Below are 27,268 nucleotides of genomic sequence, written 5' to 3' on the forward strand. Positions count from 1 at the left end.
CTTCCACGCTATCGGTCAAAAGAAAAATGAAGCAATTCCATTGACGCGATCTGACGTAACGGTTGAAAAAAGTTGAAAAGGATTGAAGCCAAACAGTGCGATCGCAGCGCGCGTAAGTGGAGACCGACCTTTAAGCCCGATGTCCACTTTCGTGCGAAGAGCGCGAAAGATTTATGATTTAAGATTTATTAACCGTTTTTGCCTGAAGAAAAGATTACGTCATAAAAAAGTTTCGCGCGAACAAAAAAAAAGTTGAAGGAAGTTCAACTTTTTTTAAACGTTACGTCAATTTTGACCAATGGAATTGCTTCATTTTTCAATCAACCAATGACGTTACAAATACCGTGAAAAGTTTCGCGTGCTTCGCGCGAAAGTGGACACCGGCCTTTAGTGAGTTCCACTTTGACGATTTCCAAAAAATAGAAGCCTTTCAAGTGTTTTGACGCAAACTCGATGTTTTTGCTACTGCAGGAGCTTCGAAAGTTAAAAGTGACGTCAAAAAATCGAATGTTTAGAGCCCGAAAACCTGGGCTCAAAACATTCGAAAATATCACAAAATGGAAAAGACGTTAATTGCGTAGAAAACACGAGGGTGACGTCTAGTATAGGCTAGAATAGGGGATGCGTATTGTATAAAAAATTCCAGTTCAAAAGTTATCCGCATCTTTGTCTTTTTGAGGGTGATATTTTACCGAACAGGCTGAGTGAACGTTACGGTTTCTATGTGTCTCTACTTGAAAACCGAGTCTTATCAGTCTTCGTGTAGTGGCAATGAAAACGCTATAGATTGAAACAAGTTACCCCAAATTTTAGGTAAACATATCAGAATGGAAGCGCACAACCTATGTAGCATGTGACTATTTCCACGAAGAACGAGACTTTAAATTTACACATTTTAGGATGCTAACTTTTAACTCTGTGGTTTTTTTTGTGTTGACCCTATATTCGGTATGCGATCCAGGGCCCATGCCAAGATTTTAAAAGTGAAGGGGCCATTGTTTCATGTTCAAAACAAAGTTAAAACGCATGCGTAATTTTTCATTCTTTTAAACCACATGTAGTTAATTCCCGTGATAAACAAAGAGAAATGTTGTTGTGGATAGTGAAATTTGTCGTTCTTTTTTAATGTTCCGAAGTAGGCGCTTTCTCCCTCTTGGCATGGGCACTGCAATCAATGTTGAAAAAAACATATATCCTATCAAAATGAATACCTTGCATTTATAATTAGTATTTCCTTCCAGATTAGTCATCCATATTTTTCTTTCATCATCTTTATTTATTGAGCGATACACCTCTTCACCTCCACCTCTGCAGTATGCTTGATATCCAACAATGTCACCAAAGTTGCGATCAGGTTCATCAAATGTTATCGCAAATTGGGTTAAAGCAAAATTACTCGCTGAAACTTTTAATGGTTTCGAAGCGCCTATAACGAATTCGAAAATAATGATCCAATTTTTCACAAAATCCAAAAAACCCTTTTTTTAGCCATTTTTTAGCTGAAATTTACCCAAAAAATTTTTTCCAAAAAAATCGAGCTCCGTCACATTCGAGGGTTTATAGTTATGCATCTTTGTGCAAAAAATCAAAAAGAATGAAAGAGCCAAACGAACGAACGAACGAATGAAAGAGCCAAACGAACGAACGAACGAATGAAAGAGCCAAACGAACGAACGAACGAATGAAAGAGCCAAACGAACGAACGAACGAATGAAAGAGCCAAACGAACGAACGAACGAATGAAAGAGCCAAACGAACGAACGAACGAATGAAAGAGCCAAACGAACGAACGAACGAATGAAAGAGCCAAACGAACGAACGAACGAATGAAAGAGCCGAACGAACGAACGAACGAACGAACGAACGAACGAACGAACGAACGAACGAACGAACGAACGAACGAACGAACGAACGAACGAACGAACGAACGAACGAACGAACGAAGAACGAACGAACGAACGAACGAACGAACGAACGAACGAACGAACGAACGAACGAACGAACGAACGAACGAAACGAACGAACGAACGAACGAACGAACGAACGAACGAACGAACGAACGAACGAACGAACGAACGAACGAACGTTGTATTAGAAATGCTGAAAACTACTTAGTAATTACGAGATGCCCGAAAAATAAAGAAGATATCTTACCCATTGTTAAAAAAAAGAGGTCAGTGGTCTCTTTAGAGAAGGTGTATTTATTTCTGGACTGGACAATCACCGTATAATTGGTCAACTGGTCGAACCCTGAGATATTGGTTTTATTCTCATTGATGTTGGAGGACTGGTATATAATGACGTCATCTTTAGTTGAGAAAACTGTGATATTGTAAGATAACTTTTTGAGTAATAGCTCCGAAGTGTTTGAGGACCAGGAGAATGCGATTGTTTGGTTGTCATGGTAACCATCAAATTGGATGAAAGATGGCGGATTCGGGTGTTCTGTGTAGAAAATTGAAGTAGGTTCTTAGTAAAACTGCTAAGATCTAATTGATCTTACAGCATGATTGCCAGGTTATCATCGATACAATTAGAGGGAACGCACATTTCTTATTTTAATATTATGAAACGACAGAGAGGAGCTGGGCGGTAATAAGGAACTGGGTACTGCAATGGGTGGGTGGAGGCAGGGTTTTTGTTTGTTTCCGAACTAGTTCCCGTCGGACAAATATGATGCTTATGACTCGTAGTCGCAAACACAGGAAAATTAATTCTGAGCACCTGATCCAATTTAGGCTGCACAATCATTGAATTTCTGAACATTTAAGAAAATTAAAACAGCCCAATCGGCACACAACGTTGTTTCAACGTTCATCTAACGCTCACAACGTCCATATAATGTTAGTTGAATGTTGAAACAATGTTGTGTGCCAGCTGGGAAGTAATTCAAATTTGGGGGAACTCTAGAACGGGAATTTTAGACACGATTAGCATCCTCTGTATCAAAACATGCTGGAGGGAATGCGTGTAGTCTAGATCCAATCATATTTTTATCACCATTCCTCATTAATGAGGTGAATCAAAAAAGAATTGCAGAAAAACTCAACCTTTCAGATACCGGGTGTGTCACAAATAAGTTACCCTCTTGAAGTTATACCTTCAAAATCCACAGTGACATTATTTTCCACAGTCAATCTCTCATCGCCAAACTTAGCAGTGCATTGGAACGTTAAGTAATAATATAAGGTGCCTCTCTCAATATCATCCACAACTTGTTTGTATGGTGCAAATAATTTCAAACGTGGTTCTAAAAATTTCAGATTCAACCGTTTGTAACAATCAGTTTTATGCGAAGTTTTGTTTTCTTCAGTTTTGTAATCTGTATCAAGCAGTTTTGGATGTTTGACGAAAGATACATCATCGGAATTTTCCACGTATAATGAGACGCATTGAGTTGTTCGTCCATCGTCTATTATCTTGGGTCGTGGTAGGTTTCCTGGAACAACAAACAGTCGTTAGTTCAACCTATTCAACCACAGAGCTTTTGTGTTTTTACATACTTTTTGGAAGTAGCGATATTCTTCTAGCCAGAAAGTAGACGCTGATATTACCTGAATCAAACCTTTTTTTATCCAATTGCATGCTCTTTCGTACAGCAGCCACGAGAGCTCTGGAGACCTTTTTCTCGCAACGACTTATGTCTGATTTTATATACGCAGTTTTTGCCTTAGTTTGTTTTAAGATGAAATTTCCAAAAGGCAACCTTAAACTGCGCATATTTTTAATCAATGGGAGTATTTCTGTTTAGCTGGCTTACCTAAACTTTTAGAGCTTCCCAATATTTCCCAACGAATACCACATCCAGAGGGATTGTTTGTAATAAGATCATTGGCGCATTTATGAGGGAATATGATAATGTTCCGTGCCAAAAATGAAGTATTGAACACTTTGATATCGGTCAAATAACGATATTTGTCTGATTGGATGACACTTGCTATGATCTAGAATGAAAACCAAAAGAGGTATTCAGATTAATATAGCTGTTATCAAATCAATTCTAAAGGCGAGGAAACATATCGGTAAAATCACGGAACGAGTAAAATATCGAGTATTGTAAGAGAAGTCGTGTGATAAGTTGTCATGTTAGAATTGAGGACAACTTTCAGAATGTCAAACGCAGGGTATACAGCCAACCATCTCTTTTTCGAACCTATCGTTTTTTTCACTCTTTCTGTGTAATTCAAACTAGATCATTGGTCCCTTCAACTTTAGAGTAACACTTCCCATAATTCGAATTTTTCTTTAAATTCGAAGAAATCCTTGCCCCCCCCCCCTGTAGATCGAATAAGAGAGAGTACAATAAGCTAAAAAGGACCTGGCTTTAATACCAAAGACATTTGAAAATTTGAAGTTACGAAGTGAGGCAAGTATTATTGATGTGCGATGAATGACCATGTTCGAAATTTCAATTTGTAGACATAAAAAAATCAAAGCATAATGTTGGCCCAGATAGCCATACTGGCGTACCCGAAGCTTGAGAGATATCGACTAAAGGTTTTCATGCTTATAAGAATTGAAAGAATAAGTGATTTGATCAAACTTCTCTAATACACCCCTTCTCACAGACCCAGTGGAACCCCTTCCCACTGGAAAAATTGGCCAAAATTTCGTCCCCAGTGGAAAATTATCCTCCATCTTTTCTCCCCATTGAAAATAATCAAATAAATCAATCCTCACTGCTAAATATTATGCTCGCCACTGAATTTTCTGCCTTAAAAACAAAATAATTGAAATCCTCTGCCATAAATAATATGGGAATATCAATCCCCATCGAACTTCAGTCCGTTATTTTTATTCCCACTGGCTGAAAAAATCCTGCTAGGTTTGTGAGACAAGCGGGTGTTCTAATACTGCATTGAAATTACATTTGAGTGGGGGGTTCCAGTAAACAATTAAAAACAATTAACACAGGTATACTAAACCTCTTTATTATTATAATTGCTTGTTGCACCATTATATATGTAATCAATAGAATATTCCAAAGTTGCATAATGAGCTGCATTGCCTGACCCAGAAATCGCAATTCCATGAACCAAAAAAACTTCTGGAAAGTCAACTCTTAACCAAATTGTACCATCAACTGAAAATACAAGAAATCAAGAAATTTGTGACATTTTAAATAGCATTGACATATACTGAAATTTTCATAAGACGATAACAGCAGAACCTGATACGATAGAATGTTAACCCTTCTTACATTTTCGGAGAGAGGGGAGGTAATCGGTCCCCCCCCCCCTAAACGAAAATTTTTGATAACTTTTGAATTATTTATCAAAGCAACTTCAAATTTTGGAAAGTGCGCATCACTAAATGAATTGGCATCTTTGGTGAAAAGCCTTGCATCATTGATGACGTCACAATTCTTTGAAATACGGAAACTAGGACCCCCTAGAAATTTATTCACTTTCTTTTTTTTTGCTAAATTTTGTTAGTCAACTTGCAAATTAAAACCTCCAGTGGTTCCCGAGTTCCAGCGGGTAACGATGCGTATTTTACAGACCTACCTGCAAATGACCAAATACTCGAAGATTTTCAGTGTTTATTTTAACATTAATTTTTTGTTACTAATACTTTTCATTTGATAAATCTGCCTTCTAAACCAATTACATTCAAATCCTACGGGCTAATCAGTATATAGAGCAACAGAGCAACGGAGCCAAGATTTTGCAAATCATCAAATCATCATGAACGCACTTATCAATCTTGAGACTCCCCGAGAACCTCTTAAAAAATAGAAAGATGCCTGAAGGGCTAACATTTACAAAAGACAATAGGAACTTCTCTTTAATAGTTTATATAAGTTTCTTTGCTTATTCATTAATTTTAATTCACAAGCTTTTTCACATTGGAAGGACGGACACGGATGTGTACCAAGATTGGTCCGCAGAAAAATTAATTGTGTTTTATTTAGCGCGTAACTGAAACACATAACAATAGGAGACACCGGCCTGGTATCGGAAACGGGATCACTTGAAAGTAAAAGTAAAACCTTAAACCTGAGCGAGAAAGGAAACAAAGCACATTTAGAGGTTTAGTTTTTTACTTATATTTGGCGAAAGTTTGTACAATGAAGTAAAGGCCCGGATCTCCTTAGTAGAATTTGAAGCCGCTAAATCCTACCTATAAGTTGCTCGGCCTTGAGCGGCCCGCGTGGTTTTTATACAAATAGCAGATTGAAAGTAAAATTCGCCGCTAGATTTCAAAAAATATACCATTCAAAAACAAAGACAAAAAACGGCTTAATTCAATCCGTCGTCAAAAATAAAGGCGTATATTATAAGGCTTCACTTTTTCTTGCTTGAGAAAGGATAAAGATTTGCTTCTAACCCTTCGGGCTTAATACTTCATTGGCTTTTTGCTTACATTTAGTGAAAGGCTTTGATAACCACCCACTGTATCGCAGGTATCTGTCTTTCCCAGTTCCGCCCATCGAATGAAGACGCCCCATGTTGGGCGTGAAATTTGTGTCATCTGAAGATCCATTAGCGGTGAATATACCACGACCGTTGTCACTTCCACTTTGACCAATTTGTAAGCCAAGTTTAGATATACTCCCTGATCAATAGACAAAAAATTATTTGAAACTTGTCTAATTAGAAAAATTACTTCAAGACTTAAAGAAAAACTAATGGATGCTGGATGCCGGGATTTTTTCAAAATTTCAACATCCATACCAGTCTATTAAATACACCCGTGGTCTAATAATTAGAGAACTACTTTCTCTGACGATACGGTAACACTTTTTTATGATGATTATTTACCTGAGCTGCAGCCGATCACTGAAAAAGTTTTACAGGATGTTAATTTCAAGTTGATTGCGTCACAAATATATTCTTTGTCAAGCCATAAAACTGTTGAACGTTTCGGCATTCTTGATTTTGCCTAAAAAGAGACAAAAATAGTAACTTAACGAACTTTCAAGGTTTACATTCAAATTTTTCTTGCCCTGACTCTTTCTGTTATGATATTATTTTTTGGCCAGAGTACCCGTTGACACCTTTATACATACCCCTCTTCGCAACGTTATAAAGTGACACAATTAGAAATTTATTTTTCTTTGGTACATCCTTTGTCTTTTGATGGGATATGAAGAATTCCCAAAAGTGTAAAAAATTGCCTTTTCGAGATTTTTAAAGCAATCAAAATATGTGAACAGAAAAATGTACTAGGTCTGCCCTAGCGACTTCACCCGTTGCTGAAACCATCGCCATTAGATAGATCGGACTCAGCAAACAGGTTTTCTGGGCTATGTAAGTAAGTAAGTTTATTCATCTAGTGGCTGACGGTGGAGCTAGAAGTAAGGGAATCTATCTCCTTTCCTATTTGCGCTAGACCTGGGAGGTCGAATGCTGAGGTGGAGCGCCGCACATACTCTCAGCTCCCAGTAACTTACCGCCTAGATCAGATTATCCAATCTAAGATACTCATTCGCTGAGTTGGCGGTGACCGGGGATCGAACCCACAACCCTTAGATTGTAAGGCGAATGCTCTACCGATTGAGCTAATTGAATGACTTAAGATCCATTCCTTGATTTGTGAAAGGAAATAAGAAACACAAAAGAAAATTACAGTTCTCATATACCTTTATTATTGAAGATGTTACATAATTGATACATTCCATTTCGAGTTCAGCTTTTGTGTCGTTCTCAAAATCAAGTTTGATACCAGTCAGTGTGACTGCATGTTGGAAAGATATTGTTCTATCTTTGATGCATTCGAATTCTGTGGAAGAACTGTTTTGCCCAGTTTCTTGTAGTTCTGGGTAGGTGATAAAGGAATGACAAACTGGAAATAAAGGAGAAAATGTTATGAACGATCATTCTAGTCTACACAATAGACAGATCCAGGCTTTTAGGCCTTACTCTTAGTCTTTAGGTACTGCTATAGGCGGCCACTAGTAACCCCACCAGGAATTGCTTATTAATAGGTTTTACTAAAGATGTTTATCAATAGAGATTTCAAAAAAAAGAATGTTTAAAACACAGCTGATTGCGGCTTAGGTTTCGAAAGTCTCTATTGTTTCATTAAAACCTCAGTGCGCATGCGATTTATCCGGAGAATTTCAATATTCAAAACAAGAGCAGATGCTCGTATCCCGAAGAGTAGGAGTTTTACGCTCGAAAATAAAGGAAGATATGACGTAGCCTAGGATTTCTTATAATGTACAACAAATATAGAAAAATCAAACAACCTTCTGGGCAGCCATAAAATTCCATTTGGATGCAGGCAGCAGTCGGTAAATCTATCCTTACATACTGCACTGTGATCCAATCGTCGATATTTTTGTATTCGATGTCACCTCCTGTTCCATTATAAGAAAAATCCTAAAAAAAAATCAAGGTACTATTTTTTTGGACCAGATCTTTTGAACAGAAACTAATCAAAATTATTTCAAAATATAAAATATGTATCACATTAAAACAGTTTTTACCCAAAAGCTGAAGATGGTTTGAGATTGAAAAAGGTTCCGCATAAGGAAGAGTCTTTCGGTCGATCCTCAAATATGCTGAATGAGGGAGATTGACCCCTCTAGGAACTATGCCGGGGAAAAGAGGGAAATCATCCAATTATTTTTCGGAAAAATATTAAGAACAAGTTAAGAACATATTATATGGCTTTGCAGACTCAAAACACCCGATTTCTGAAAGGAAATTGGACAAAAATACTCAGAAAATGGTTATAAAATGAGAACATCTTAAGAACCTCTTTACGTTTTTAAGTTTTTAAGAACATTCGAAGGCTTCAAAAATTTTGGATGTTCTTATAAAAAACGTGTACTCAAGGGACTAGGATGGACAATTCTGTGCAAAAGCATAATCATTATACAGATAGAAAAAACAATATTCGGAAAAAAGATGCTTGGCAAAATACAAAAAATTATTTTTCAGAGAGATTTGTAGAGAGCTCTGGATGTGTAATTCATTCTTGTTAATTTAAACAATGAGAAATATTGACAAGTGGGAAATTGGGTTAAAGGCTCAAGGAAATGAGAAAAAGCGGATATTTGCAGCACTAGCGTTTGAAAAATTTTTCCTTGACCATTCACTTGTTTTTTACTTAATTCTATATAGGAATTGGACTGCTCCATTAAAAATCCATAGAGGAGGCTGGACGAACCTTTTCAAGTCAAAAAGGAATTCTTGAAAATGTGCAAAAATACAAAAATACCCTTGGAAAAATTCTTTTCCTACCTTAAAAGTGAGGGTGGACGAACTAAAAGCAGTCTTTTAACCCCTATAAATTTTAGAATAACTTTTTATCCCCTGGAAAAAATGAAAAAACACTCCTTTAGTTCCCCTTGAAATTCTCCTCAGATTACCCCTGGAAATTTCCATCCAAACCCCTGTATGGATATAAAATGGAATGGTTCATTTTAATTTCAAAAACTTTAGATAAGTTGCGAACAACGTGAATTTAGAAGGTTAGAATTATACTAAATCTTAAATTTTGCCCTCATAATAAAAAAACAGGGGAGACATCATTCCCAACGTTAAGGCGACCCAACGTATTGTCTATTCTTATTGTTAGAGTAGGCGAACAGTAGCCAGAAAGTTGGCAATTAAAATCATTGAAGTCATCGTATTAACATCATAATTTAGCGTCAAAAGAAGGTAACGCGTTGACTTCAGACATCCAACTTAAATTCGCAATTAGAACTGTTCTAAATAGCCTGGTTTAAGTCTATAATTGCCTTAGTTATTGGTTTTAAAGGTACAATTTCCAAGCTCCCACCCCCGGCAATTAGGTCCTCCTCTCCCTTCATCATTATCATAATAGCCCCCCCCCCCCCTTTTTATTCCGATCCCCTACTGTCATTTGATGTGATTGTTTGGGTCAAAATTGCAAAAATAGAGTACTTAGCAATATAAACATACCCTGAATTGCTTGGGTTTGTCACCTCCACGGACGCTATTTCCAACAAGTGCCCAAGGATCTGCATTTCGAAAAGCATACGACATTTTTATGCCATTAATTTTGGTCCAGCTCCGAAAAGCAATCCCTTTGATTGTCATAGGTTTTCCGAATTGCATTTCAATGAGGCTGACTTTAATGCAGTCATCTGGAAAGCGTGTGAGAAAACGTGCAGAGTCAGAATTCTTTTTTTTGTTTAACTTATCACCCACACTGATGTCGGAGATCTGCCCATCTGATATCCCAATCGGTTGATGACACAGATCGGCTGAAAAAGATAATGCAATATAAAGGTCATGTTATAATGGAAAATTAATTTCCAGCGGAAGAGCTTCACGAGATTAAAATATTTAAAATTGAGTTTCTTTTGGAAAATGTGTGCTATAAAAGGTATGCTATAGCCAAGAGAATAGTATTTTTTCAAGTAATTTTGTTTATGCATATAGAAAGCTGCTTTAAAAAATAAAACATAACACGCGAATCTCCTACCACCTCCTGTAACCTTGAAAACCTTCGCCCCTTTGCTTTGGGTGTGATCTAATGGAAAATAAACTTATAATTACCAGGGATGCTGTTTTGACCATGGACTTGCACAACAAACCAAAAAAAAATTAAACCCAAACATTTCCGGTATATCGTTATCATGTTGACAAGTTTTGATTTTACATTATAATCCTTGCCTTATTTGATTATTTCACAATTTTTATCTGATGATTAAAGTAAGAGAAAGCATTTATTAGGGTCTACTAAAAAGGTGTGCAACCAGAAATTAAGGATGTGCGACAATTTCTGAACAGAAAACAAAGATCAACTGAGAATGTATATTGAATTTATCGTTCTGAATAAATTGGACTTCTAACACCTTCATGTTTTGTGAGAGTCGATCATTATGCTACTGTAACAGCCTGTCTGCCTGTTTGGAAGTGATTGGGATTCGAGCACAGTTCATTACGGTACAAGTCTGCTATAAAAACCTTCACACTACCAATCGGAAGAATGTTAGTGGGACACAGCTTCATCCTGATGTTAAAATAAGCGTATACCGAGCTTCACCGTTCTACATCAATATAAAGCTTCACTGATAAGCTCGTTTGACGTCTATCGATACTTTGATTATTAGTCGGTTTGAAAAAGCAAAAGTAGTGAAAAGAGTGAAAATAGGAAGGTCTATCAATGCGTAGTATCTTAAGGACACTAAATCTATTCCAGTATTCTGACATTCTTGTTTGTAATATGCTACAAAGTCTACGATCAGGTAATGAACGCCAGATAACGTGCCACCATTGGAATATTGTTGTAATAATATGGCTGATTACATTTAGCTTAGAAATGTAAGAGGAGCGGGGTAATTAATCCGTAATAGCCCTGCTGTAATCACCCCACGAAAAGAGAAAAAGAAAATATTCGAAGAAAGGCCTTACGACCTTTTTCAAAAACTAATCGATTTCATAGTTTTGTAATTCGAATATTATGATTGGTTAGCTGTCATTCGAACTTCGAACTTGTTTCATTGAAAACTACGTTCAGGCTATTTTGAAATGTTTTGAATGAACCTCGGGACTGTTATTCCCAAATCACCATCCAAACCATGTTATTACTAGTACTTACTAGATTCACACAAAATTATAAATAATATCCAAGTTGTTGTAATCTTGCAATGTCATATATTGGAATAAGGAAAACCAAGACAGAGATATCCCCGTATCATCATCAAAGCACGTCACAGGCTATTACATGGAGTACAGTCATGAGAATCGATTGTTGTCAAACATCAAAAACAGTTCCATTACTGGAAAATAACAATTAAAAGTTGAGAGTTGAGGCAAAATCATAACTGTTCTCATTTAGTATCGTCGTGACAATTACAAAATTATTATACTTCAATGCACATAACTGCAAGGACAAGTTAGTAAAAGCAATTTACTCATATCGAAGCTTTTGAGCACTTAAAATAGTATCGATAGAGCTTTTGGAAATATGAAAACATGTAGAAAAATACAAAAAGTACACTTCGCTTCAGATCCTTTTGAAGTAGCTGAGTCAGCAAAAAAACAGTTCAAGAGTCCAAGATGGTTCTTGACGCTTCGCTAATTTGTCAAATTTATGAGGTGCCGTTTTTCAAATAAAGAACACATACAGAGACAGAAGGACGAACTGAATATTGCAACCGAAACAACTCCATTTGGAATGAAACATCAAAAAAAAATTCACAGAGCAGCAATAGTTAGAAAGAGACTTACCTTGTAAACAATATTATTGTTATCATTACCTTCTCGACATCCAAATGATATATCTCAAGAGGGTGAGATTTTAATTGAGCTGACTACAACAAACCAAATTTTAGAATAAATTCTAAGAATTGTTTATCCAATTTAAAAAAAGACTCCATCTACCAATAGGTAATCCAGTAATCTAGTTTCTTTATTTATAAGAACAAAGTATGTAAGAATAATAAGAACATTCTTTTAAAGGTGTGGAGACATGCAGTTTCTTAGGAAATCATATCACAAACTCCCCAAATGCTAAAAATAAGACACATTGATAACATTTCTAGCAGTTTCTAGGCTAAATTAAAGTCCAAAAAGTCGAGAATCTCTTAAGGCTTCAAAACCTTTTGACGTTCTAGATAATAAATAAGTAAGAATAATTTGACTTTCTCTTGGTCGTAAAATCATAATTAAATCCATTTTAAAATGTTACGTCAAAAAGAGTGTAAATACACATTTAGAAACCACTAATTACAGGAGCATTTACCAACCTTATAATATGATTTCAATTGTCAGCACATTTTTATAACTCGCAGCAGAAAAATTTCAGTTCATTAGATTATCATTAAAAACAAAATGAGATCCATGTCAGAATTTTAACTTTTGCGTATTAGTACTAACAGGTTCAGCCTTTTAGAGCTTTCCTGTAAATTTATAAAGAGAGGCATACTGTAATATGAGCTTTTTTATAAGAACCAGTAATTTTTTAATTTTTTTTAACTAAAATTATTCTTATCCTGTTCTTATTTCGGCAAAAAATGAGGCATTTTAGTTTTCCATAACTTTTTTTTTATAATCTAACACATAATTTGCAGATGATCTGGAGTTTTTACAACGTCGGCTGAAGATTTCTTCCTGTGTATTTTACCGAAACAGTTCTATAATCGTGATATTATGCTGTACACCCCCACAAAATACATGTACCCTCTAGGTCCCGAGATGAAAATCCCTGCAAAAAATAATTGTACCCATAGGTTCCGAAAGTCCCAAGGTCCCGAGATAAGAAAATATACATACACCCCTAGGTCCCAAAGGTCCCAAGGTCCCGAGATGAGAATATACCAAATGCACCCCAAAATATATATATACACCCCCTAGGACCCAAAGGTCCCAAGGTCCCAAGATGAGAATATACCAAATACACCCCAAAATATACATATACCCCTTTGGTCCCAAAGGTCCCAAAGATCCCAAGGTCCCAAGGTCCCGAGATGAGAATATACCAAATACACCAGCCATTCCTGGTTCATCATTGTTGTTATCGTTAAATTTTTTGGTATTTTCAGCATAACATTTTTAGACCTCGTTGTTCTTATATAATTTTTCTAATAAGATAGAGTACATGATTGAATTTGTCTCAAGTCACAAAATAATAAAGCAGAGACAAAAAAGGCTGTAAGTTTTGATATAAATAAAAGAGATAGTAGATAGTGAGATAGTAGCTTTTTAATTTTTGAAAAGATATTCAAGAGTGGATTATCATCATTAGAATTCGATCAAAAGTTTTACAGCATTTGTTGTTTCTACTGCAGCAAGCCTGCTGATTATATTGAGAAAAGACTTTAATGCTGGATTTCCAGAAAAAATATCGAACACCAAATCTGGAAACTCAGCTTCTGAAAGTGATTTTGTAAATAGTAAGCCTTTTCTAAGGATACATATAAACGAATCTAGGATATAATTGAATCTCATTCATCAAAAATACAAGGCAAAGAAAATCTTTTAATAAAGAACTAAATAAAATTAACTGCAAAGAACTCATTGGAAAACACCCTAAATAAAAATTCTCTCAAAGTAAAAACTCAAAAAGCTGAAAAGCAATAATACCCTTGGAGACGAATCAAGTCATATGGAAGCATTATAAAACATCATCAAGCAATTTGTTATTCTTTCTTTCACGTTTACAATATACCTCTAAGTGTATACAAACATAAGGTCAAATTTCTTTTCTCCCCCTTTTCAGACAAGTCTCAGCGAGTAAATTATTAAAATGTTTCAACTATGAGCAGGGTATTTACTTACTTAAACAAATAATAAACTATAAAATGTCTTAAGTGTTCTCTGTAAAAGGTAATCAAATATCCAAAAAAATGAAACATTATTAACACTGAGCGAAATAAGAGATTTCCAATCCGGGAAATACCTTGAAAATATGATATTTCTATATACTTTTGTAAATATGGAAATATGACTTTTCTATATTTCCAAAGTTGTGGAAATATCATATTTCATGATATTTCCAATTCTGATATTCATTGAAACATCATATTATTTTTATATTTCCAAAAGTTGGAACTATTTTGAAAATATGATATTTTAGATTTGAAAAACTTTGGAAATATAGAAAAGTATATGGAAATATCTTATTTTGCCCAGTGTAAGTTTATATGTAATTTGACACCTTCTTTTACGTAATCCAAGGAAAATTTATGAAAAGTAACAGAGCATTATCACAGCCCCAATGAAACGGTGATTGCTTTTATCAAAATACTTGATTTTCATTTCCAAAGTAAATAAAGATTTAATTGTTGCGATAATTTAACCCTTTCAGTCCCAAAGCTTTTATGACTACTTTCCAATATAATGGGCTTTTATTCCCTATCCCATTTGTGACTCTATAGTTTAACTATACCATTTTCCCTTTAAGATGGAGGAGCATTTGTATGGTTTTTTGAAAGGTGCAGAGGGACTGAATAATTACAAAGCATAGAGATCTCTTAAAACAGCATAGAAATCTATTTCTCGAAATGTCTTAAAATTTACCTACCTCTCTCTACTCATCAATTTCTCAGTACTTTAAATAACAAAGATTAATAACACTTATGATTGCAATCATTGCATTCCCATTAATTCTAATAATCTCACTTCTTTTAAAAGAAGTTTTTAAACAGTAAGAAAAAATAAGAAAAACAAACTTCACATGTTTTTACAAATTTTCCTTAACTAACCTATGCTAAGTTATAGCATAAGTTATGTCTTAAAATTACCATAATTTTTAGATTGCATTAGTTGACAGAAAATGAACAAACAACTGGCTGAACATGAAGGGTACTATGATGTAGTTTCTAACTTGATATGTAAACTAATTGTTTTGTGCTTTTAATTTCCTCAAAAACTTTAAAAGCTGATTAAATTTGATTCCCTTCAAACTTGAATCAAAGATGTATCTCAACAAAGTCAATTTTAATAAACTCTGATGTTTTTTCAGCTAGGGTTAAGACTAGAGACTCTAGAATAACATCCTTCCTCTTTCTCTTTACAACAATGTCAATTAGTTGACACAACACTTTGACAAAAGTATTCCATATGCAAAGCTCATATAAAAAATCTTCAATAAAATGAAGTTGCCTCTTCAACCGATTCCTCCCATGAAATAAATATCAAAGCATATATATAAACACCATTCTTTATTTTTTGAACCCCTTATCCTAAGGACTAGGCATATCCATTTCTTCAATTCTCTGACACAAGCAGGAATTGGACGCTTGAGCTGGCTTGAGTTAGATGGTCAACAAAGTGCCGCAAAATATCCTCAAATAAAAGAATAATTTACAATCATAAATATTTTCCTTTTGAAGATTTGATGTGAGGCATGGGAAAGCTTTCATTTATTGGTTCAATTAATCCAAATTTTATAAGTTTTCTTATGACTTGAAATCGAAAGTGGAACCAATAAAATCAAAAGTAAATCAGCAAGGAATCAAAATCCCATAATCTTAACATAGCTGTCTTCGAACACCTCTGACAACTGACAATTAATCAGGCTGTGAGACTTACCTCTTTTTCTCATTCCCACTTCAACAATACAATGATTGCATTAGCTGACAAATAAATACATTGACAAAAATATTCCCCCATGCAATGTTTAAATTCAAACCTGCAATATAAACCAAAGTTTGTCCTTTCTTCCAAGTGCTTCTGTAAAGTTAGAAAATCTTTCTTAAATTTCATCCAATGAATTACTGCGTTAATAAAGGTTGGGATGACCCTAATCTTTTGCGCCAGTGGCACCTTACAGGATAAACAGCTGAAAAAAGCCTATGCCTTGAATCACGGATTGAAACAAATAAAAGAGGGCAAGATTTTAGAGCCATCTCTGTCTTACAAGGCCACAGGTGCCAAAAATAAGAGACTTGTGAAATGCAGTAACCTCATTGGTGGAAACTTGATAACCAGTCCCCAAAGGAATGCTGCAAAGCAATCTGTAGAAAAGATCACTTTTGCCACTTTTGTTTTTTTATGGCAGATTTCAATATAAACTTCTCACAGGAATTACTTATGTCAAATTGTCAGCTTGTAAGCATTGTATTATTGCAAAGGGAAAAATAAAAGCGGTAAGACTAGCCTAGTTTCTAATCCTGATATACCGTGAGATTGCGTAATTTTATATCAGTGGAGACAAACATGTATACCCCTCAATAACCTGGCTGGTCATTAAAATACAAAGTTAAAATAAAAAAAAAGGGTAGAGTAAAGCTGCGAGCAGATCTGCGTTATTTGTTTTGAAATTTTGCTGCTTTGATTGGTCAGTCATTTTTTGAAGATTTCTGTACAAAACCTCTTGCCATCTTGTAACATCTCCACAGCACAGCAACTTCACTCTCCCCCGTAAAAAATGGTAGGTAAACATCCAGTTCTCATAAGAAAACCCAGCAGAGAAATGGTAGGTAAAGAACTCCTTTTAATCATAACTTCTTTTCCTCTAGATGAATTTTTGTGAAATTTTCAGGAGAGATACATAAAATTGTCATTAATATCATGTTCAAATATCTAAAACATTCTTTTTAAAGGAAAGAAAAAAATTGGCAATGTTTACATTTCTCTAACCTTCCACAGTACTAAAGTGAGCATTTTTACCTACCGCCTCTACGGTGGAGATGGCGAGACTGTTAAACGGTATATTCCACAAAAACAATCGCGCTAAAATGGATCCGTTGCAATTGGGAGGTAAACATAAATGGTAGCGCGAGTAGCGCTAAAAGTTCCCGCGTAAAACAAGAACTCATTTGCTTATATCTGGCTTGTTTATATGTTCTTAAAAATACACTGAATTTGAAAAAAACAAACAAAACAAAGCTTTCAAGATGCTAGCAGAAGCTATGAGAAAGAGGAAAACAACAACTTTGGTGGTTCTTCAGTTGATTTGGAGGCTCTTTTGGTATCAATATTTTGGGTGTTTTGTAAGGCTTTTTGCCAGAAAACCGCAATTTCGCGCTTTGTTTACCTCCCAAAAAGTGTTGCGTCGCAACAACACAAGGAGGTGGAATTTCCGATAAGGTGTATTCAAAAAAGGAAAATAAACATAAAATAATCAAACTTCATTCAAATCTCCAATCCCACCAGTCAGGACCTCATTTCACATTATCGATATTACGCAAACGGCAGTGTGCGCTAAATAATCTTGGTTTCGCTTTCGATTTCAAGCAAAGGTCTTAGCAACAGGGCGCGCGTACATAGCAACGGGGCTGGGTAGAAAAATCTAAACATAGAATTTAAAAAAAATAGCGATCATCGTATAAAGCACTAAAAAATACCCCCTTTCTATGTTTAGTTTGTTCTACCTTGGATTATAACTGAAAATATCTTCAAAAAAACCTTTGTCCGCTATCAGCCGCGCGGTAATCTTTGCCCGCTTCAATTCTTAGATAATGAATAAGAGAGGTGCGCTTAGCTAAGCCGTGCTCGCGGGCGATAAATTTATGTTTACTTATCTTGTATATTTTAGTCGTATTTATCCAATGAAAAGGATTTTGACAAAATATGCACGGCGCTGACAAAATATGCACGACATTGATTATGACATCATTAAATATGTCAATGTCGATTCAACGCCCGTTAAAGAAAATAATTCGTAGATAGTTCTTTTTATCTTGAAATTTAGTAATACAAGCAAAAAAAGATCAAATTCAATATTTGTTTCCTATTAGATTATATTAGTGTAGAATACTGTAAATTTTCACGAAAAATATTTTGCGATGGCGGTACGCCCAATCGCGCCCACGGGAAAGTTCCAACTTTTAGTTATCGGGAAATTGGGAAACCGGTTCACCACGTGGATAAAAAACGTACGGAATGAAACCTGACAGAAGGTTTTCAACCAGATTTATTCAGATAAAGCTATAAGAGGTTCATTACTTGTGGATTTTAAAACCTACATAACCAAAAACGAAAGTTGTTGTGAAGGAAAGAGTAAACGCAAGACAGAAGGTTTGGTTGTGTTGATCAGGTATGTTTTTATTCTATCCGAACTAGTGTTAAAAAAGACCAAAGAGGTCCTGACTGAATCCCACACATTCATTTCAAGTGAATGGCCCTTGCCTTTTCTAAATCTTTTTTAAATGAAAAAAGATAGAAACAATAGTTATTATTTTGACAAACATAGTCAAAAAATATCAAAATGGTTCAAATCAATTTCACTCTACTCTAAGCTTCTCCTTTACACAATCATCAGAATAACAAATTTTATATGAAACAAATTGAAAGTAATTAATCAATTTCCACAACTATGACATAACAAATCAATTTAAATCACTAACCTGCTTTTTTGCTCTCTAATTTTAGCCAATTTGTCAATTTTGTCATTATGTGTCATTTTGATTTCCTCCTTTCACTTTGCCTTTTCCCTCTTAAGATTTCGGGACACGTGCTTTTGTTTTTGTTTATATACCTGAATATTAGCTCATCGTTAAAGTAACGTCAAGAGGAGAATACTAAGTTTTCACTTATATTACAAAAAGGAGCGTCGATCATGCACTTATAAAAAACAAGACTCAGTTTTGGCGCGAAATGATAACGAAAGTTACTGAGGTCAAAGGTCACCAATTTTTTTTCTATGTGATTGAAACAAGAGCTGCAAAAATGCGTATAAAAATTCCTTCGGAAAAAAGAGGGCAAAATCTCTAGACCTCTACAAAACCGCAGTATAGTATGGCGCGCCAAAAGGCTTTTTAATACTAACTTTTTTTTATAATACCAACTTTCTTTTATAATACTAAATTTTTTTTATAATACCAACTTTCACTTTTATAATACCAACTTTCATTTTTATAGTATCAACTTTTTTTTATAATACCAACTTTTTATTATAATACAAACTTTCATTTTTATAATATCAGATTTTTTTTTAAATAGCAACTTTTTTTTATAATACCAACTTTTTTTATAATATCAACTTTTTTTTATAACACTAACTTTCATTTTAATAATATCAATTTTTTTGGTCTCGCTTGGTCAATTTTCTTTTTTCACCATGTAGACGGACCTTTAAAGTTCTTCACTGGAAAATCTACATGAGGCACATGGTCATGGATGTCCTGTCCTTGACTTGGCTGTTGGCTGCTTGGGTAAGGAATTCCCTTGGGTAAAGGGTAAGTTGAGTAAACGCTGAGTTGAGTAAAGTAGACGAGAAGGCACTTTCGATTTCAAGCGCAACTTTTTGTCATCTCCATGGAAACTTTGAATTTCTGCTGAAAAGGGTCTGGATCGGTTGATGGATTTTGGTTGGCAACAAATAGGCCATTTCACACTCGAAATGAATCATGGGTAATCAGGACTGGTTGCGCTCTAGTAACGACTTCCGGTTGGCTAGACGCAAAAATCTTTAATTTTTTTCAAAACTTTGGACCAATAATAAGTCGTCATCAGCGCGCAGTGGGGCCCTGATTACCCATTACACTTTGCGACTGTGAAATGGCATCATCCAGTCTATCAAAAAACCTTAAGTGGTCTCCAGGCTAGGTGTAATCACGCTAAGACTCTTTCTACACTTGATCGATTATACACGCATAGTAAGCGAGACAAAAATTGGTGTTATGAAAACTAAAAAAAAAGTTGGTACTATAAAAAAAAAGTTGGTATTATAATAAAAAAAGTTGGTATTATAAAAAAAAGTTGGTATTATAAAAAAAAAGTTGGTATTATAAAAAAAAAGTTGATATTATAAAAAAAAGTTGATATTATAAAAAAAAGTTGGTATTATAAAAAAAAGTTGGTATTATAAAAAAAAGTTAGTATTAAAAAGCCTTTTGGCGCGCCATAGTATAGCATCTAAAAGAAGCACGAATTCGTTAGAGGATGCAAGCAGTCATCGGTTATTACAGGGATCTTGGCTTAGGTAAATTCGGAAATTGGGTTCTGCTCTGTTGGTTGGACATATGGACATATCATACTGGAAATCAAATTGTTTTGTTGTGCTTTTATTTTAAAAATTCGCAAGCAATATCTTGAGATTGTTTGTTTGTATTTGTGCTGGCATTTGATCTGTTGTTGTTTTTATTATTGACGTTGTATGCATGACTAAAAAGAAATGTCACGGAAAATCGGGTAATTTTAGTAGTGTGGAATTTTGGAATTAGCAAAAAGTATTTCAAAATTCCCGGAATTTTCTACAAAATTTTTGCAGAATCGTGTACCCCTGAAAGTGAAATCCTCCCCCGATATGGGCTCTCCACCTTTGATCCTTTAATATACGCGAGAAGATTCTTAAACTACAGTCCGTCGCAATAGCTCAAATTTTAGAGAAAACTAAATATGTTGCTCATGGTAGCCGATCACCGGTTGGGAGCTAAATTAGGAAAAATACAAAAAACCATGTTCTGTCTCTCTGAATTAAAAATCAAGGACCACGCACAGAATACCCTGGGTACCAGAGGCCCATTTTTCTTCAGAGAAAATATTAATGATATTTATTGGAGCTGTGTTACACACAGAAGCAGAAGCATTGGTCATTTTAATTTACCAATGGTGTGATTAATCCTGTCTGATCATTGATCCTATCCACACATAAGTGCACTCGACACTGAGAAAACCTTTTGACATTTTTAAGACTATTTGGAAAATTTTGGGCGATTACTCCTCCCTTTTTGTGATTAGTTTGAATTGCATTTTGGTAAAGATTTTTGAAACTCGAGACACTTTGAGAGGGAGGTTCTCGAACTTGATTTCGGGATACCCGTTGAGAGACTAACTAGCCTTACAATGAATCTTTACTTCCACTTTCACCTTAATTTTAATAAAAATTGTACATTATAACAATAATATTTATTTTAAACTTTAAATTTTATATGTGGCGAATATGGGCTCACGCCTAATGCTACTTAGTTAAATAGATAAATAGATAGATAGATAACCTATAAATCTTTACTATTTTGAGCAATTTTTTAGGCATGATTGTACACGTCTATCAGTAAAAGTGGTGCAAGTGGCTCCGAGTACGTGACTTCACTTGTTTTTCCTTAATGCCTGATGGTCTAAAGAAATCTAGTCATGGATTAATAAAGAAATCTCTAAATCTTCAAAACAGAAGGTATTGATACATTCATTAACTATCTGCTCTTCGTCCTTCGTTGATTGGATTAAACGAATGATAGCCCAGCTGGCACACAACGTTGTTTCAACGTTCATCTAACGTTAAATGGACGTTATGAACGTTAGATAAACGTTAAAATAACGTTGTGTGCCAGCTGGGGGACTGGAGCAGTTCATAGAGGACCATGTGCCTTTGTGGACTCAGGTGCTGCAGGGCTTTTTACTAAAAATTGATGTCATCATATTATGCTTCAACATAGGGTCCAAAACTTTTCAAATTGACTGCGCAGGTTTTTTCCGGCAGTTCCTCGGCCCATAAGGTACCTATGTACCAATTTTCAGCAACATTTTTAACTTTTTTTTTTCAAAAAATGTTAGACGTCTTTCAAAATTTTGAATTTGACCCCTTAATATGCTTTCCAAATGACTAAAGAAATCCAAATTTCAGATTTCTATACCTAGTGTTTTCGTCATAAAAGCTCTGATTCGGTTTTATCTCACGCGATTATTATAACGACCACCATAGATAAAAATCTCAACTGAAAGTACAAATAAAACTTGAACTACCAAGACAATAGGCATGCTGGATGAGACTAATGTTGGTAGGCAAATAGAGGACGGATAGAAATGTACAGGTTAACTTTTTTTTAGACTATAAAAGCACACTGCTATTGGATGATAAAATTTAAGTTTAATTTGACTTCCCAGCATTAAAAAGCTCACTTTAAGTAAGTAAGTCTGCGACCACAGTCGGAGGCGACCCGAAGGCTCCTCTTTCGATAGCTATCTACCCGAAGGTAGGGGAGGGCGCCACTCTTTCTCTCTGGATTTCTCCACTTACCCTTGATCCTTCTCTTAATTGCTGAGCACCAAGCAGAGAGGCATCAAGTACCATTTTGAGAATCTTTGGTATGGCCCGGCTGGGGGTTGAACCCACAACCTTGCAAAGCTCACTTTGATTTAACCAAAATGTTGGTATGAATTTGTTTGGTGTATCGTGTCGGTATAAAATATATTTCTTGAAAAAAAGACTAAATAAAGAACCTAGAGATTGTCAAAAATGCTATGTTTTTTTTTTCATTTCTCAAAAAAAGTTTTTCTCATTTTTCAAACGAGCGAATAATTTCCATCTCCCTCCGTACGAAGGATGGTAAATAGTCTTCATTGTTTATTCCATTCATAATGGCGTCATCAGTAGCGAGTGTTCTTTTATGTGCGGCGATTTTTCTATATTTTCTTGCTAAGAGTCTGCGCAAAAACTGCATGTAGACACTTGGTAATTTCCGTTCACCTTGTTTAGCCTGTGTTCGGTACGCTGCTCTGAATGGAATCCCTTCAATAACTGCTACAACAGCCAAAAGAAGCACCACCAGGCTAGCGATAATGTGAAGTCTCATGGTCAGTCAGATACTGGTTGTTCCCTGAAAATAGAATTTTAAAATTATGATTTTTTTTACACTTAGTTGTAAGCTAAGCTGTAGACGATGTTATCGTCCGTTACAGTGATAGTAAAGGTGGGAAAATATGGCGGTATGGCGTTATGGCGGCATACTGGAGAAAATGACTTTACCGACTGTAAACTCTTTTCGGCAAAAAATCCGTTTGCGAATTTTCTTCGGCTTTGGGCTTATTTCTTAAAGTCTATTCACGATAAGTATGTACTCTTTTTTCTTTTACCTATAACTTTTGAAGGAATTCTTCAATCTTTATAAATTTTGTATCATTGAAAAGATATTAGTGAGTGGAACAATTTGAAATAAAATAATCTTTAAAAAAATTCTAAAAATGAAGATGAAAATGAAGAAGAAAAAAATTAAGATCTTGTAGAAAAGTGCTATAACTATCATTTTCATTGAAGTGAATCCTTGATCATCGAACGTTATCACTGTGAAAAAAATTCTCAAAAATAATCATTCAGTCAAAAGATATCAAACAAAGTTATAAGCTGATTGCCGTCTAAAAACGCTGTTTTCTGCAGTTTTTTGCTGTTTTTTGGGGTCAATCACTTATTAACTTTGTATCATAACTTTATATTGAATAAATATTTTGATAAAATTTCTTCACAGTGATGATCTCCTTAGATCAAGGAATCTCTCCAGTGAAAATGAAAGTTATAGCACTTTTCTTTTTTTCTTCTTCATTTTCATCTTCATTTTTAGAATTTTTTAAAGATTTTTTTATTTCAAATTGTTTCACTCACTAATATCTTTCCAATGATACTAAATTTATAAAGATTGAAGAATTCCTTCAAAAGTTATAGGTAAAAGAAAAAAGAGTGCACACTTATCGTGAATAGACTTTAGATAGTGATTTGTCGTAGACTATAATATTGTCTAGCTAAGCTGTAGCCGAGAAGGTTCTTCTGACAATATTTATACTAGTTTGGCCATAGCTTTGAAAGCTGATGAAATATTACGTAAGGTATCTTAAAGCTGTAGGATGTCTTTTTTTTTTAATCGTCGATTTTATACCCCTGTCTAAATATCCATCCAGATACTTTAAAGAAAAATGAAATTTCGCTTGTTCTAGTTCTTTGTCTAATATTTCTATCTAAGCTTCATTGTGATTCCTTTGAAAAAGTTGCTCGAAAATTGTGTCAGGTCAGATCAATACTCTAAAACATCATCACCTCTAAGAAACACATTCGAAACTCTAGCAAGTGGTAATTTTCCGTTTTTTGGGCAAATCTTTTTACAAATCAGACTTTTTATCTTCCCCACCATCCAAAGGGCTTATAATGCACTCAGCTTATCCAATCCTCGGCGGATGCGACGCCGGGTGACGGCTAGTTTTTACTGAAATTTTAAGCTAAAACACAATACAAAGTACTTAAACATTGAAAGCAGTACCCTTGAAATTAGCACCCTCTTTTTTTATCTGTTGACAAACATATTTTCACCGGGTCAATGTGACAGGGACGTTCGATGTATCAGATAGATGAAGCTGGTTTACTACAGATACGGATCTCCATGAATTTACTTCAAGAGAAGAAATTTGGCGGAAAGAAATTTCGGCGAATTTAGATTTATAGGCCATTGGCCAAAATTAATTCTCGCCAAATTTAAATTTCTTTCACACTAGTCTCTATTTCTCCTAAAAATCTTTTTTTAAGCTTAAATATTCAACAACAAATCGGTCGTTTGCCAAAATTAGTTTTCAATAAATCTATAAATTTATTAAATCACCAAAATGAATTCTGCAAAATTTCACCAAAAGTGGCGAATGGGCTCATTCACCAAAATTGCTTCTCTTGAGGTAACTTGTAAATTTCGGTTTTTGGTATGGATTTTGATTGAGGACTTAATTCAAAAAAAGTCACTATCTAAAAAGATAGATCTTGAAAAGACCTTTCCAACGAACTTTGAATTCCAGTTTCCCACAGTACTGATGAAGGACTTAAAAAAGAACTTACCTTGTACAAATTTCATCCAAAAAGACCCACTAAATAAAAAATTAAAGGGTTGTACAGAATCAGACCCCCTAGTTTTGAACCGCCCCTAAAAGCGTGAATAGGGCTAAAAAAGAACTGACCTTATACAAGCTGAGCTTTTCTAGCCTCACATATAAAGACGCGTCTTCTTGTTCTTGTCGGTGAGACATTTTGAAAAACTGAATTTTTATATGACAGACATAGCGAGGATAAGAGAAAGGAAACAGGTCTTCCTCTTTAGCCACCTGCCAAAAGACTCTAAAGTTCTGTCTTTGTTCTATGGTACCTTCGTTTATCAATCGTAAACTAAAAGCAAAAAAACGGGGGTTCGCGGCTAAAAAAACTCGCAATCCTCTTTGAAACTGGGGGAAGAGGAATATTTTTGAACTGGGAGCTACAAGCGTACAAAGGATATTTTGCAAAGCAAATATATGAAGCTGCAAAAGAACAAAAGATTGCCGTTCAAGAATTAACCACTGAGACTTTAACCCCCGTCTTTCGTCTAGTAGTAAAGAGCAGAATGACATCATAGTAATGAAAGATTCGCAGCTTCATTAAGAGGTGTTGTTTTTTGCGATTCTGTCTTGCTTGTATCCTGACAAGCTCCCTTTATCTTCATTCCTCTTTTTTTCCTATTCAAAATTTATTCAAAACATCTAGAAGATAAGATATCAAAATCCAGCCCCTAAATTTCTCTTTCGGCAAGCTAATAATAGCTTGTATCATCAAAAAAGGTTCCATTATTTCTTATCAAATCTATTATCGTTGAGGCTTGGGTACACGAGAAGTTATTTTCGCGTTGGTGCAATGCAACATGCTCCATCCCACCAACACAAGAAAAAAGTGCGTGTCCATGGTTTTCTGTTTTCGTTTCATGGGACAAAAAGTGAGGGAAATACCCAAAAGACACGCTGTCTCGTGTCCCAAAGTCTTTAGGCTGAAGGCGCAATGTTCAATTTTCAAAATTTCGAATTTATCACAAACATACCAATAACCAGTCCTCTATATTTCTTCTTGATCCTCTTTTTTACCAAAGCAAATCCATAGAGCGCAGTATTCCATACCTCAGGCGCATCGATATTTCGAGTGATTCGATATAGGTAGAGGATTGCTTTTATCTTTTCTGTATCAACAAAATGCTTATTTAGTCCCTTGGCGTATTTGAACATGCTTTCCATTGACAAAGAAACTTGTAATCTTTAGCTATACGTAAACGTAGAGTAATTCCGCTTAGAATATTAAAATGATGCTTGTAGAAATTTCCCTTTTCACAAAAGAAACATCAAAATTAGCACTTCTTTATTTGGAGATTTTTAGTTTCTGTTTTAAGTTCTTTAAAACAACGGGGAATGGAAAATCAAAAGGCCCAGTACTCCACACTCTCTAGACCAAATACTAGTTTGTGCTTAGGGACCATTCATATAGTACGTACGCACTGAAGGTGGGGGGGGGGGGAGGGGGGGTTAGCAAAAGCGTACATCTATTGTTTAAATGACATCATTTCTATTGTTCTCTGCTTACAAGGGGGGAGGGGGTATCAAATTTTTGGAAAATCTTTGCGTACGTACTATATGGACGGCCCCTTACAGAAACTCCAGTTTGCCGAATTATAGAGAGATTGGAACTAAACAAGTATGTTAAAATCATTTTTGGCGGGAACTCTGACAAACCAAGATGGTCCAGTACTTAACACTCGATGTTGTTATTATATTTTGAATCATAACGAGCAGATTCAATACGGGAAAAGGATGGGCTTTTCTTATCTCTTCTAACAAGAAATGTTTGTCTGGTCACATGGGGGGTTCAACCACGCCTCCCAAAGATAAAAAAATTATCCCCTCGATATATTCCTAAGGGAACATATAAAAAGCTAAAAAAAGCTTCAAAAGATTTCAAGAAAATGCACGGTAAGGGTCGATTTTTCGCCTAAATTTTCTCTGCACTGTGAAGGTCCAATTTTTAGACTATAAATTTTGTCCGTATGAACAGCAGTCGTAGCACTGGTTACATTGGTTATGAAAATCCTCTTCTTGTCATTTTTAATTTGAAAAAAATAAATAAATGAGCACCCCATGTGGGATGAAAATCATGTTGGACATTGCGACGAAACGATTTTTAGGAGATCCAACATCATTCTGAAATTCATCTAATATTTCAATTTCTATGTTGGCTGAAATCGCTTCCCTCGGCTTTTAGAGAGTGGTCAGAAAGTATCTACTAAAGGGTGGGGTGGAAGATATTTTCAAAAATTCTAAAACAAAATTGCACCCCCTTTGATATCCTCAAAAATATTTCAAGCCCCCCCCATGCATGACATTGTGACGAAACGATTTTCAGGAGATTCAACATC

The 27,268-nt window shown here is 35.2% G+C and overlaps 1 protein-coding gene and 1 long non-coding RNA gene across 2 annotated transcripts; both read right to left on the reverse strand.

The window, feature by feature from the left end:
- Positions 1 to 720: 720 nt before the first annotated feature.
- LOC136813034 (uncharacterized) lies at positions 721 to 10,621 on the reverse strand. Its single transcript, XM_067069546.1, has 12 exons — positions 10,479 to 10,621; positions 9,879 to 10,183; positions 8,195 to 8,327; positions 7,586 to 7,788; positions 6,765 to 6,885; positions 6,367 to 6,558; positions 4,926 to 5,083; positions 3,761 to 3,944; positions 3,101 to 3,439; positions 2,155 to 2,445; positions 1,212 to 1,426; positions 721 to 780 (listed from the first exon to the last, which is right to left on the reverse strand). The coding sequence occupies exons 1-12, from the start codon at positions 10,558 to 10,560 to the stop codon at positions 721 to 723; spliced, it is 2,283 nt and encodes a 760-aa protein (XP_066925647.1). The 5' UTR covers positions 10,561 to 10,621.
- Positions 10,622 to 22,483: 11,862 nt separating this feature from the next.
- Positions 22,484 to 25,167, reverse strand: LOC136812622 (uncharacterized). Its single transcript, XR_010847372.1, has 2 exons — positions 25,020 to 25,167; positions 22,484 to 22,909 (listed from the first exon to the last, which is right to left on the reverse strand). It is a non-coding gene; the product is annotated as an uncharacterized lncRNA (long non-coding RNA).
- Between the last annotated feature and the right edge of the window lie 2,101 nt (positions 25,168 to 27,268).

Source organism: Clytia hemisphaerica, unplaced genomic scaffold (genome assembly GCF_902728285.1).
Source record: "Clytia hemisphaerica strain Z4C2 unplaced genomic scaffold, Clytia hemisphaerica genome assembly, whole genome shotgun sequence".
NCBI classification, from domain to species: Eukaryota; Metazoa; Cnidaria; class Hydrozoa; order Leptothecata; family Clytiidae; genus Clytia; species Clytia hemisphaerica.